The sequence below is a fragment of the Lupinus angustifolius genome, chromosome LG08 (genome assembly GCF_001865875.1).
Source record: "Lupinus angustifolius cultivar Tanjil chromosome LG08, LupAngTanjil_v1.0, whole genome shotgun sequence".
NCBI lineage: Eukaryota > Viridiplantae > Streptophyta > Magnoliopsida > Fabales > Fabaceae > Lupinus > Lupinus angustifolius.
In genome coordinates, this window is record NC_032016.1 from 11375543 (window position 1) to 11390777 (window position 15235).

The following is a 15235-nucleotide window of genomic DNA, read 5'->3' on the forward strand; positions in this document are numbered from 1 at the left end:
CTCACTAGTTGAGTTAGAATTTAGAAACATGTCGCATTTTTCCACCCTTTTACACCTACTTTTAAAGAATTAATCATCTATCATTGTTTCCAAAAGATTAATGGTTATATAAGTCATAATAAAAGTTGGTTGGTAAAAATAACATAATGTCTACTTTCTTAAGGTGGTATACAAATCCATCCTACTTGCTCATAGGTTACCACATTTTGTCAATTCTAATATCTAAATGATGAAAGCAACAACTTAAAGCATAATATAATTGTAATTACACCAACCACTTCTCACGTTCGCTCACTCGCCTGTCTCATAATGTAATTGAGGTTTGTGTAATTTCTTAAACAAAGACCGGTGTCGGGTAATAAGACGAGCATGAAGACAGGCTGTGTAACTTCAAAAAAAAAGTGTTTTTGGAATAACAAACAGTGATCCTAACAGAAATTAGATTAGTTAAGTGAATTATAAATGGCAACATATGAGAGATGCTATGAAAAATATAACAAGTAATGTCACTTGACACCTCTTCAAAATTGGTTCTCAGGTTTTGCAGAAGAATGATATTGAATTTGGCCCGTGTATGTCCTAATAATGAAAATCTTCATATAAATTTATTCTAACTGCAAGCCTAACTTCACTTATCAAAATGGAGAACAGGAAGATACAAAGTCAAGAAAAAACATCCATTTCAATCTCAACTCAACTAATTTCCTAATGACATCCCCGATAGTGATCGGGACGTAGTTGGTTCACTCTCCAACACATCCTTGTCGACTTCCTTCTTCTGTGTCATATTCTTGTAAAGTCGTACCCATTTGTACAACACACGTTGTAATCGAACGCTCTGGCCTCCACCAGAAAGATACTTGATGAAGTCTCGAGTTAGTTTTGCGAGTTCCACACCATCATTGACACAAATATACTGGAAAAGATGTATGATGTTATCAAAAATGAGAATGGCACATAAAACCTATCTACCATGTTAAACATGTCTAAAAGGTAATCCTATATCAGCAGTTGATTGCATATGAACACTTTTCAAGCTCAACAACCTCATGCATTCTAGGCACTTCACTCACTTTAGCATGTAGCTCTATATACCATGTATTTATTCTAGAGTAAATACTCATTTCAGTCCCTCATATTTTTCGAACTTACCAGTTTGGTCCCTCAAATTAAAAAACTCAAAATAGTCCCAAAAAATTTCAAATGTTGGTCAAAATGTCAAATTAGTCATTTTTAGCATGTCTTATAATACCTGATAGGGATTAATTTGACCCTAAAAATGTCTACTTTGACCACATGAAATTTCCAGGGACCATTTTGGGTTTTTCAAATTTTGAGGGACCTGATAAGGTCAAAAAACATGAGAGACTGAAATAAGTATTTACTCTTTATTGTAATGCAGTTTACATTTGCAGTCATCCACTAATTACACATAAGCACTTCAAACTTTTCCTTCACAAAATAAAGAATGTTCAACACTAATGAAGAAATTAAGTGGAAGCACTATATATGCAATTCATGTAACAAGTGGATACACACACAATGAAAGAGAGTACCAAAAGTATAAAGCCAATAGTTGCTAAAACGACTTGGAGAGTCTCATCCGACATCCCTGCAAACCTTCCATCCTCCGATCCACCAGGGCCGCTGCTGCCACCACCACCACCACCACCACCACTTCCTGGTGGCTTGCCTCCATTGCTGCCATTTTGATAATATTCTCCCTTTTCAATTTGCTCTCGTAATACATCCTCTATTGACTTTCCCTTAATGTTTTGCATTGCTTTCTCAAGAGATTCCCATGGTGAATTCTAAATACAATATTAGTGTTTAGTATAATAAAGAAAATACAAAAAATGGAACTAAAAATATTATAATCAGATAAGATAGAGCTAAATCCGACCCCACCTAGCGGGACTAAAGCTTGGTTATTTTTGTTGTAGAGAAAGATAGCTAAGAGCATCTAAGCTACTCTGATTCCCCGACTTACATCCCCAAGAACATGCGGGTTCATATTAGGAAGAAAGCTTGAGATTCATTAAAAGAAAAGGTTGCTTCAAGTCCGCCTGACTTTTTTGGCTCGGGTTAAGAATTTAGCCTTTGAAAAAGTAGCTAAACAATTTCCGAACAAACTCAACTAGTAACTTACTACCCCCAGTCATTTACCCAACCCTGATGCTTCTCAGCACATTACTAATAGTTGTGACAGTAGAAATATCCCAAGTTGGGGCAGATGAAGGAAATAAACATCAATAAGTTTTCGCAGAGAGCATTAAAGGATAACTAAGCTTCCATAATATAACAACCGATCAAAGCAAAATGTATAGTATAACTATAACTTAAATGAAGGCCATTACCTCATTATTATTTCCCATCATTCCTTTTCCACCAGCTAAACAAACATGGAGAGGTCGCCAAGACTTTAAAGCAGGCATACATTGCAAGCCAGATGAACGATATGCTCCCAGGCTCTGGGATGTCCTAGAAAGAGGGTTCACATCCAATGGTAATTCACATGATTTAGAAGGGGAACGGTGGACCTGAGATTTATTTTTGGCATAAATTCCAGGTTGGCATCGGGTAACTGGGATGGTGTTCATCTTTCTCAAATAGTCCAGGAACTCCAACCTTCACACATTACACTCTTGCACCTATACAACATAAAAACATGCTTTTTATCTCAAATGGTTAAGCTAAATATTAGCCGATAGTGATGGGAACCTTGTAAAAGAAATCTGATCAGAATTAACATTTCACATATCAGATGAAGTAACCATGCAAATAAGTTGATAAATGTAGCACAGTATTAATCAAAAATGTTAGGCAAATTCATCAAATGGGCAGGTGGGCCATAAGGTAAAAGCCAACATCGGCCGGAAGCCGACCAGGCCAAGTGGGCCTGGGCTGGTAAAAAGTATAGTATAAAACAAAATTAGAAACAGAAAATATAGGCAAATTTCATCAAAACTCTTAGCAAAACTGCATGTTCAATTTTCATACTAATACTCCATTCTCAATTGCCATCATTAAAAACAAGTTATAAAATGACCACTTTCTTTTTTTACCCCAATTTGCATCTTCTCTTCATAGAACATGTCTTCATAAAACCAACTCATTCATCAAAGGAAATACAGACAAATGTTCGTAAAACCATATTTTCATAGAACACATTGTTTAAAACATAAGTTAAACAAAATAAAATAAAACGAATTGATGCAAGACCATGAAGAACAAAAACAAGGAACCAGATAGCTTAAATGAAGAAGGAAGTAGATAGCTTGAATCTGAGGGTGTACATAAATGGAAACCAAAAACCAAATACCAATGTTTATATTTTCATGCCAAATCAAACTGATATATTCAAGTTTTAACTTTGAACTAATTTGTCTGAGGAAAAAAAATGTTTGCACCGTGTCTGAGTTTTATATACTGCATCTTCACATCATTTACCATTCATGACTAATCATCGACTATTCAAAAAAGTAATACAAATGAACGACAGATGATGTACTGACGGTGCATGCATAAACCTCACATCGACAGTGCATGAATATTATACTCAATATAATTTGAGAATTTCCATTTCTCCATAAATCTTCCTAAACCCATATCTGCTATCTTCACAAATACACATTAAAGACAATATATTATAATGGGAAAAAACAATAATCAACAACACAAGCATAAAAATCATAAAAATGAAAACTTTAATACAAAATCTGAAATTCCCACATTTATTTTGAAACAATATACTAAAAAAATGAAATTCCCAAAATTGGTCCCTTTACTAATAAGGGGCACGAAAGAGTGAAGAGAAAAAAAGGTAGAAGAAGTTGAAGCAATGAGTGAACCTGGTTGAAGAGAGCGAAACGGTGCGTTTAAGTGTGCGAGTGAAGTTGAAGTTGTAAGAGATCAGCTTCTCCAAATTGGTTCGATTACGTTTGGGATAAGGATAAAATACCACTATTAATCTATTATTCCTTTTATTTTATGTTTAACAATTTCGTACAAATTTAGTTGAAGTAAATACTTATTTTTTTATATATCAATTTGATTTTTAAAAAGATAAAAATGTACCTAAAAATCATCAATGTGTGGTATAATAGTGTTTGAGAGGTATATTAAAGTGTTCAAAAATTTAGTTATAAAAATAACTAATTCTATCTAACTTTTTTATATTTTGGATTATTTTGAATTTTCTAATTTTTATGAAACCAAATTGATATATAAAATTACTTTTTGGACCCTCAATTTTAATTTTAAACTTTATTCTAAAGTTATTTTTTTCATAATCATTTTTGTTTTCATTCTGTTTTCTACGAATCCTACATGTTCTATATCAACAATCTCATAATCTAGTGGTACAAAGACACACTAAACTAAAAGATTAAGGGTTGTTATGAACGATATTTATTGAGAAAGATAATCAGACATACATTGAACTCATTATCATATATTCAACTATTTAATATTGGAACAAGTTATGTAATTTGTTGCTTCTACTCTTTATTTTTGTTTTTGCATGTCATTAGTTGTAGTGTTCTTCTTTTCATTCTTCAACTTTTGTGTAAGCATTTAGTTGTTGCATCTCTACTTGGTTCTTATTTGTGAAAATTTTCAATTATTCCAAGTTTGCTTAGTTTTAACATAGAATCGAAATTTATCTTCAGAAAAATTCAAGTCAAAATGTATAAATTTACATTCCAAAAGCAAAGTATCCCAATGTAAATTTATGCATTTTGACAAGATCGATCTATTAGAATGAATAATTTTCATTTCAATACTAGGTTCTAGGAGTGTAATTTTATGCACCAATTTATTTGTTCTAATTAGTAATTGGTGTAAGTCATGTTATTCGATTGGGTTGATAACATATGATGACATGATTTTTTATATTTGAATGAGACATGTTATTTATATAATATATATATACATATATAATTTATAGTTATAGAAAACTTCTATAAATTATTTTCTTCACCATTAGTATAATTCCCGAAAAAAACGCAATTTGAGAGCAATGAGAGTGTGTGAAAATGTTTCATTCTATTAGTTAGTGACTCATTATGGAGTTAGAAACAAAAATTGCAGCTACAAATTTTAATCTCCCCCATTCCATCAAAGCATCCAAATAACATACGAAGAGTTTCAATTTATAATTTTCCATATTCATCCTGAAGTATTATATAAGGATATGTTACCACAAACCTTAATCTCACTAGATCCCCATATTCATATAGATCAAAATGTCAATTCGATTCTTGGAAGCTTGTTGAAAAAGACAATCAGATAACTCAAAAATGAATAGTTCTTAATACACTTGGTTATACAAAAAAAAAAACCCTAACCTCTGTTACATTTTAGCTCATATATTTGTCTCCCCCTGTTGGAAAGTAAGTCACGCATCGCCTACCTCATTGTCTCAGTAATGGTTTAAATACATGTTGAGCTAATCCTCTCATTGCCAATTGGTTTTGAGATGAAACCTTAACATGATAACTTTCGTCCCTTGGAGTTTTTTAGGAGGCTCAGAAAATGCACCAACAATAAAATTTCCTTCAACCTCTTCTCTGAGGAAGTCTTTCGCATAGGTTCTTCAAAACTTATGTAATATTGTCATCTCTCAATTACCTCAACCCTGTATCAAAGGACATGCAATAGCCATAAAAATCCATGAGGATGATTACCAAGCGGGGTTGCAAAGATGTAGAAACCACCTCCATAGAAAGCTAATATTAGCTAAGGGAGATAACCCTATGAAATATGCAAATCTAAAATCTAAACTCACTAATTTGTGGTCAATGATAGGAACCTGAAACATGGTGTCTCTGAGCAAGGGGTACTACGACTTCTCATTTTCCACAATGGAAGATGTGAGAAGCATTTGTTCAGTTGGGGCATGGTCTCTGAAACCTGGTTTCCTTAGGATGTGTCTATGGACCCCAGGTTTCAACCCAAGTCATCAAAGGCAATCTCATTCTCAGTGTTGGGTGAAAATACTTGGATTTCCTCAGGAATATTGGAGCCCGAGAATCTTGTTTTCCAATGCAGGAGGAATATGCACAGCAATTTCGTTAGATGAGGCAACGTCCAAACGCACCTTTGGGCACTATGCTAGAGTTTTGGTGGAGATAAATATTAAGGAGGCTTTACATGACCAAATACTGGTGGAAAGAAATGGTTTTGCCTTCTTTGTTGGGATTGAATACGAAAATGTTCCAGCCTTTTGCACAAGTTGCCATTCTATTGGTCACTTGGTGAATAACTGTCGAAGATTGAGCAAAAAGAAGTTGGAATAGGATGCTCCTAAAAAGAAGACAAATGATTTGGTTCCCAAGACAAAGATAAGGGTCAATAAAGGGGATGATGCATCTAAAGTCCAAAAAATTGATGATTTAGTTATCAACTTGGAGTTTGATAACAAGGATAATACAAACCTGGAAGGGATAGAAAGGGTGGATAACACTCCTGACACATCTCAACTCAAGGAAGCAGGGAAAGAGAATCCTAATGATACCCTAATTGAAAATTCCCTGGATTCTTTTGATCCCTCTATGCCACAAAATTGGAGACAATTTCACAGTGCTTGAGCCACTTGACATGGAAAATCAAACTGCAGTTAAGGATATGCAGATAGTTGGCAGACTTCGGGCTGATGATACATTGGATGAGAAAGGGGAAGAGGAAATTTTCACCCCTGCATTGCCAAAATCTCAGAAAAAGAAACTGATAAAGAGAGGAATTACTGAGAGAACTCATTATACTCGTAGGGGTGGGCACTCTAACACTGTCCAATGATTGTCCTCTATTGGAATTGTAGAGGTCTTAGAAAACTCAACACAAGGTTGGTCTTAAAAAACCTTTGTTTAACTCATAAACCTGATTTCTTGTTTATTGTTGAATCTATGATTCCTCATGAGGCTATTAATGGCTCTTACTGGGCTGAGCTTAAGATGAACCTATTTGTGATTAATGATAGAGGGAATACCTTGCCTAATCTTTAGGGATTGTGTAATTATGATCTTTCTCCAACTGTATTGTATAATTCTGCACAACATATAGCAATATCAATTTCAATAGAGGACAAAAGTTGTAACATTTGTGTTGTGTATGCTCATACAAGCCATATCCAAAGAAGATGTCTTTGGTCTGATCTTCATTCTCTAATAATTGCAACTCCAACAATTATTAGAGAAGCACATCTTTCTAGAATAACCAGGCATTGCAAATCATGTTCTTGGCTACTTCTCTGAGTTATATGCTTCCCATAACTGCATACAACCTAACGACCTCATTCAATATGTGGTACTTACTTTGGTTTTTGCTGAGGATAATTTCATGCTCACCAAGATTCCCCTTCCAGAGGATATGAAGGCTGTTGTTTTTGCCATGAATGGGGATGGGGCCCTAGCCCTGATGGATTTGTAGGCAACTTCTTTTAGTCTTTTTGGGATATAGTTGGATTAGATGTTTGCAACACAGTTTCTCAATTTTTCATGCAGAGTTGGTTGCTTCCTAACCTTAACTCCAATTTTGTGGTCCTTATTTCTAAGTTCCCTGGTGCAGACAAAATAGTGGATTTAAGGCCCATTGATTTGGCCAATTTTCAATTCAAGATCATCACCAAAGTCCTAGCTGATAGGCTTTGCTAGTATTGCCCCGGAGATTATTTCCAACCAACAAAGAAGATTTATTAAAGACGGGCATATACATGATTGCATCTGTATAGCTTCTGAGGGGATTAACCATCTTGATCACAAAGTTTTTGGTGGCAACTTAGCTATCAAGTTGGATATCAAGAAATCCTTTGACACTATTGACTGAGATTTCTTGATGGATATTCTTCAAGCCTATGGGTTTAATATCATATTCAATAAATGGATTAGGGTAATTCTCCATTATGCTAAGTTGTCCATCTCTATGAATGGACAGAGTATTGACTTCTTCAATTGTAAAAGAGGTGTTAGACAAGGTGATCCCCTTTCTCCTCTTCTATTTTGCTTGGCTGAAGATGTTCTAAGTAGAGGGATAACAAAGTTGCTCACTAATGGAAAAATCAGCACTATATCTAACCCTATAAGGATTCATACTTCTAGCCATGTCCTATATGTTGACGATATTTTTGATATTCTGCAAAGGCATCAAAATGGAGCTTTTGGTTTTAAAAGATTTGTTCTTCAATTATGCCCAAGCATCTAGACAAATTCTAAACCTGAGAAAGTGTAAAAATCTACTCTACTCAAGCCTCTACAAGGTAGAGTTTAAATATGTCTTCATGGTTGGGTTTCAATGCTGGTCAGTTGCCTTTCATTTACCTAGGGGTGCCTATATTCAAAGTTAAACCAAAGACTCTCCATCTATAAACTATAGCTAACAAGATTACTAATATGCTCTCTAAGAGGAAATGTTCTTCCTTATCAATTATGGGTAGGTGGAGCTTGTCAAGTCTATAATCCATAGCATGCGAATGTACAATTTTCATGTTTACTCTTGGCCTCTTAAGTTCAGAAAGATGGTTGACAATTGCATCATAAATTTCATCTGATTTGGAGACTCTAAGGTGAAGAAATTACGCATTGTTGCTTGGCACTAGGTTTGCATCCCTGAAAAGGAGGGAAGATTGGGGTTAAGGTTTATCTCAACTTTGAATCAGGCTGATATGATCAAGCTGGCTTGGGAGATGCAAGCTTCTACTCAAGAATGAGCTATCTTTTACAGGCTAAGGTTTTATAGAGCTAGCATGCCTTATGCTAGCTATATCAAGTCCTATGTTTGGCCTGATATCAAAAGCAGTTGGCACACTATGGCTAAGAACTCTCTTTGGCTAGTGGGAAATGGTAGAAAACTTAGTTATTGGTTGGGTAATTGGCTTGGTTCCTCTTTGGCTGATTAGCTGAGCATCCTTGCTCACAATCACTCTTCTCTATAAGCTAATGTAGCTGATTTCATTCAGAATTCAAAGTGGATAATTTCAGATTGGATGGTTAGGCTACACCCTCAAATCCTTTCTTCCATTGTCAAGATTCCCCTCTCTTATATTGATAAGCAGGGTAGGCTTGTGTGGAAGCACACAAATGATGGAGTTCTCACTACAAAAGTTACTTACAACTTCATTAAACCCAATGTGAGTCAGCTAAATTTAAGGAGGTGGTAAATTACTTACAACTTCATTCTACTATCTTGCACTAGATAGTGGAGCCCCAAACTTAAGGAGGTGATAGTTGCTAGCATCATAAACATAGTTTTAACAATTTGGTTTTGCAGGAACAAGCTCAGATTTGAGAATTTGAGACTCTCTATCTATCAAGTCACTACGAGGATCAAATTGGACACTACCTTAACTAGTAATTCCTCTAAGCTGATTGTTAGGCCTTTTCTTCATGAGTTCTCTATACTTAGAGCTTTCAATGTCTCCACCAACTTCAATAAAGCTCCATTCATCTCTGAAGTCATCTAGTACCTTGGCCATGCTGGTGGAGGGGGATTTTTAGAGATAATTCTGGTGCAATTTTGGGTTGTTTTGCTGCTTATTTTGATATTCAAGACTCCCTTTATGTAGAGTTTCTTGCTGCTATTCTAGCTGTCAAATTACCTCATTCAAACGGTTGGAATAATATTTGGTTAGAGTGTGATTCTAGCTTGATTGTGGGCATTTTCAATGGCAAAAGTTATGTCCCTTGGAAGCTTTTCAATATATGGAATCATTGTTGTGTCATGCTTAGATTAATCGACTTTAAAGTCTTATATTTTCAGAGAGGAGAATGCTTGTGCTGATAAATTGACACCATTTCGAGCTATGTCTAAGACAAATTCTTAGTGAGATTCTATCCCTACTTTTCCGTCGGGAGATTTCAATAGAAATAGGCTTGGTTTGCCTAGTTATAGGTTCATACATATATAACTCTCTTTTGGCTCTTTTGTAAAATGTTTGTCTTTTTTTAATAAATTTCTGCATGTGTTGTCACCTTTTTGCCAACAAAAAAATCCACTCTGATACTATAGAGTCCAGTACTGAATGTATTACAACACATGACAAAAAGTAATCTTTAACGATTATGATTTTAAGTTATTTTTCAATAAAAAATAATAAAAAATTTCATTTTCTACCCATATTCTATTACTACACTCTCCTGAGATCGAACACCATGAGCAAGGCCATCCAATGCAACCAGAAGGAGGAGACCACCACACCAACTCTATGAATTTCGGAGTAGCTTAATATGAATGTTGAGTTGCTTTAGGAAAGAGAGAGAATAATTAAAGACACGGTAAGGCCATAAAATATATTGTTCATTCAACATCGTAATTATAAAAAATATATTTAATCAATATTATATTATTTTATATTATTATGATATTTTTGTACCATAAATGTTTTATAATAATATTAGCTGCTATTTTGACTGGCACTGCTGTTCTGCTGCATTTATTTCAAAAATTTATATTATAAATTAATAATTTTAAAAACCAACTTTATAAAGGTTAAAATTAAAGAATAAAATATATAAAATATATTACAAGGGATAGTGATAAACTTACTTATAATGACATAATTGAATGTAAGTTGAAAATATAACTATAAATGATATATAAATTATTAGAAACAGTATTCTACGAAATACCTCCAGGATATATAATAATAATAGTAAATTAGGGATATTTGAAAATTAATTTAACATAATTAGCCATTTTCCATTTAATATTTCCCTAAAAATTCAATAAAAGTTAAAATCAAATAAAAAGGAAAAAAGTCAAAAAAGGTTTACCTTTTTATATTAGTATAAATATTGTATACTAGTATTATGTTATTATATTAATGTACCATAAAATATATTATTATGCAGATATGTTTTTATTGCAAAAATAATTTAGGTATGTTTTGTTGGGCTCATATTAGTTATCAAAGAATTCATATCTATTTCTATACCATATATATAAAAATAATTAATAATTACCATGACATAATTTTAGTATTCCAATTTTATCCTTTTGTAACATTCCTTATTAATAATTATAAGAAATTTCCACTTTTCTTAATTTTTCTAATAAGATGATATACTATATAAAAATAAGAATACAGGTTGATAGATATACTGGTCGACTAAAGAAAAAAAAAATTAAAAGTTACTTACGTGTTGTGTGAGGTGAGTTGAATCTTTATCTAAACTACCTACTATTTCATTCAGAATATTATAGAATACTGTATTATTATATTGGTATTATTATATAAATTAAATGCAGGAATCCAAGTCAAATTTCCATTATATAGATCGAGTATCAAATTCACATTAACAACCTTATGCATAACTCTTCATTGTAATACTCACACCATGGTTATGGTTATGGTGGTTTTCACAACCCTTTTAGTCATATTCGTGACCCTGGTATTCAAAGTTGCCTATGACACTATCTCATTTTATTGGCTTACTCCAAGACGCATCAAGAAAATCATGGACAAGCAAGGTGTGCATGGCCCTAAGCCTCGCTTTATCACTGGAAACATCACTGACATGGCTTCTCTTGTTTCTACTTCCATTTCCCAAGACATGAATACCATCAGCCATGACACTGTTGATCGTCTTTTGCCACATTTTGTTGCCTGGTCAGGTCAATATGGTATGCCGATACCCGTGTTCTAAATCGTGATTATAGTCGTGGTTGTATTTATCGTAATTGTAGAAAATTGCGAGAAAATGTAGCCAATATGGTCACGATTGCAATCACATACTGTTCCATTATGATGAAGACTCCGAAACATTGTGGATTACAATTCAAAACAAAAAACATACTTATATACCATTTCATATATATATACACACATATTTTTTACTTGTAATTTTTTTTATTATTTATCTAATTTTATAGGAAGCATTTTCCTTCATGATAATGGGTTAATTATATTAATGGGTTTATGCAGGAAAGAGATTTATATACTGGAATGGTATAGAGCCTAGGCTGTGCCTAACAGAAACTGAATTGATCAAAGAGTTCTTGGCAAAGCACAGTACAATATCTGGGAAATCATGGATGCAACGACAAGGCTCCAAAAATTTTGTAGGGTTTGGTTTGTTGATGGCAAATGGTGAAGATTGGCACAACCAACGTCACACGGTAGCACCTGCATTCATGGGAGAGAGACTCAAGGTATGGATACTAATTCGTAGTGTGAATATGATGCCATCATACTTGGTCTTGGTTTACATGTAGTGTTTGTTCTCATCCTTTTTGCTTTTGTACAATGGGGTTTGAATTATTGGTTTTATATGTTGTGGTGTTGTAGGCCAATTTCTCAACAAATCTTAGTCCAACTAATTGTAGGAGGGTAATAGGGGTGTAAGCTATTATGATTTAAATCGCGAAATTGATGGAATCGAAGAACCAAATCATAAAATATGGTGTGGTTCGGTTTTGTGGTTCAGTTTAGTGATTTTTTTTAAGGAACCATTTATATTCGGTTCATAGTTTTATAAATTTAGGAACTGTTGAAACCGAACTAAACCACATATTAAAAAAAATATTATGGAATAATGTTATAATATTATTTGAATTCTTCCACCAATTTTGTGTGTATTATAACATCGTATATGTTATTAAGTTATTATTTGGTTATTGTTAAAAAACTTAGTAACATATAAGACATTATAATACACACAAAATTGCTTAACAATAAATGATATTATTAACCTTTGATAAAGACAATGAAGTAGAGAACTTGGGTTGTAATCATCACCTAACGGGTACGAGTTAGCACCCCTTGTACGTATTAATTATACTAACTTATAAAAATGAGTTGTTCAGTTAGGTTTGAGCCACACAAAAAACCTAGCGTTATTTAGGCCGACAAAATGACTACTTAAGCTCGAGGGTTAGCCAAGCATTGTAGCTAATCAGATCGGTTTTGTGGCATGGACATGCCGCCTCATTGCTCAATTGAACTCGAACCTAGTTTGACTAAACTCAGTGTTTCAAATTACACTATATAACTACAATTGTGGTCTTAATATAAAAGTTTTGGAAGTCTCCATAATAATCTTACAACTATATTAGTCACATTTTTTTGTCAATCATGTTGTAGCGATTACATTAACAAATGACTAGAGTTAAAATATTTCTTAAACATATATATATGTAGGGCTATTCTGGTGACATGATCGAATGCACCAATGAGATGCTACAATCACTGCAAATTGCTTTTGATTCTGGTAAAACTGAAGTGGAGATTGGAGATTATTTGACTAAACTCACTGCAGATATCATTGCTCGAACTGAATTTGGATCAAATTATGAGAAGGGGAAGCAAATATTCCATCTCCTCACAAAGCTGCAGGTTCATTGTGCTCAAGCAACTCGCTATCTTTGCTATCCTGGAAGCCGGTATGTTAGTTTGTTAATCATAAATCACTTTTTTTAAAAATCACTTTTAGCTTTTCTTTTTATTATTCTGTGATATGTGTGATCATATGCATTCTATATATTATTAATGTGCCCTTCATCTAATAATTTAAGTTTTTGTAAGTTGAAATAGTATCACAATCTATCCAGCAATTATTGTCTCCTCATTAATTTGGGTGGATGGTACTGTTTATGGATTTAATAGGTATAAATCAATATACATTATTAATATATCATTTATCGTTTATGTGTTAATTAACTTTTATAATTAAGCAAAAAAACATATGAACGATAGATAATGTATTAACTATATAATTTTTTTACATTTTTGGTATATATATATATATATATATATTAAATTCTTTATTTATATATGTGGTTATGATAGAGTTAGCACTTCATGCTATATTTCAAATAATAATATGATGTGATACAAAATATAATGAACTTATGACATTCTTAATTCCTATTCCATCATTTGCATTTTGGTTTTTAGGTTCTACATTTTTTGTAATGTTAATAACTCATTTTGAACTCAACTTATTATATGTATAGGTTTTTCCCTAATACTTATAACAAAGAGATAAAGTCATGGAAGAAGGAAGTGGAGAGACTTTTAATGGAGATAATTCAAAGTAGAAAAGATAGTGTTGAGATTGGAAGAAGCCATTGTTATGGAAATGATTTATTGGGTATTCTCCTAGATGAAATTCAAAAGAATGGTGGTAGCTTGAATCTACAACTAGTTATGGATGAATGCAAAACATTTTTCTTTGCTGGACATGAAACCACTGCACTATTACTCACTTGGACTACAATGTTGCTAGCTACAAATCCTTATTGGCAAGACAAAGTGAGAAATGAGGTTAGAGAGGTTTTCAATGGAGCAACTCCTAGTGTAGATCAATTATCCAAGCTCAATGTGGTTAGTAATACATTACTTTCTATTTTTTCTCTTTTCTTTGTATTACCTTTATCTCCATACATGTTATTATTGGGTATTCTAAGTGTGAATAAAAAAATCTTACATTGGGCAAAAATGGATGAATTAAAGAACATATAAGTGGATGAACCCATAGACCTAATGCCTTAAGGTTTTGGGTGAAGATGTGATGTAAAATTCACTTATATGCTTCTTTCACTTAACCCATGAAAAAATGTTATAACCCATGAATGAAGATCTCCCAACAATTATCTCAATACTGAAATAATTCAACTATGGTTCTCACAATTAACTATAAGTTTATAAGATAATTATATTCTTATAAGTTAGGATACACCTAGAACAAATAAAGGTGGGGAATTTTGTTAATCTCAACTTCCTTAGAGTTTATGATAAGAAAGAGAAAATAGTTAATTTAAAAAGAATAATAATAAATGTAATATATCGAGAAGTAACTAATTTAATTTAACAATACTAATTTATGGGTTAGCATAATCATAAATGTGATAATCACTTAGTCCAAGGAATTATACACTACTTTACTCTTTGTTTCATTACTTTACATTCTCTGCAAAAGCCAAATTAAGCATAAAGATATTAGGCCTTTAGCTATTATAGTAGCTCGATTTGTAGAAAAGGCAAAATCTATAATTATTATAGTCTAATTCTTAAAAAGATTTACTTGCACTCATAAACCAGTGGGTTTGGTGTCATTATACCTACAACAATATTTAAATTGGACTATCTTTCTTTTAGAGCGTTCAAATGTTCAAAAGTTAAAAATATCTAATAAAGGCTTGAATTTTAGAGCATGGTTGCAGCCATTTAAGGAAAAAAAATCCCACTGGTTATATATCTTAGTATTTTATTCAATATGTTATATATATATATATATATATA

The 15235-nt window shown here is 32.9% G+C and overlaps 2 protein-coding genes across 3 annotated transcripts in view; one reads left to right on the plus strand and one right to left on the minus strand.

Annotated features, from left to right (window-relative positions):
• LOC109354930 lies at positions 481-3966 on the minus strand. 2 transcript variants are annotated; one of them, XM_019597760.1, is made up of 4 exons: positions 3851-3966; positions 2358-2644; positions 1557-1811; positions 481-916 (listed from the first exon to the last, which is right to left on the minus strand). In XM_019597760.1, exons 2-4 carry the CDS (start codon positions 2598-2600, stop codon positions 698-700), a joined length of 717 nt encoding a protein of 238 aa, XP_019453305.1. In that variant the 5' UTR covers positions 2601-2644; positions 3851-3966; the 3' UTR covers positions 481-697. The 2 variants fall into 2 exon arrangements, with proteins under 2 accessions (XP_019453305.1, XP_019453306.1); XM_019597761.1 differs by having other exon boundaries at positions 2358-2651; positions 3852-3952.
• The window catches only part of LOC109353782 (cytokinin hydroxylase-like), a 5507-nt gene continuing 1580 nt past the window's right edge, over positions 11309-15235 (plus strand). Inside the window, exons 1-4 of the mRNA XM_019596146.1 lie at positions 11309-11616; positions 11918-12144; positions 13133-13374; positions 13948-14317. Coding sequence (XP_019451691.1) covers positions 11331-11616; positions 11918-12144; positions 13133-13374; positions 13948-14317 — 1125 coding nt within the window. The 5' untranslated portion in view covers positions 11309-11330. The remainder of the gene's footprint in view (positions 11617-11917; positions 12145-13132; positions 13375-13947; positions 14318-15235) is intronic.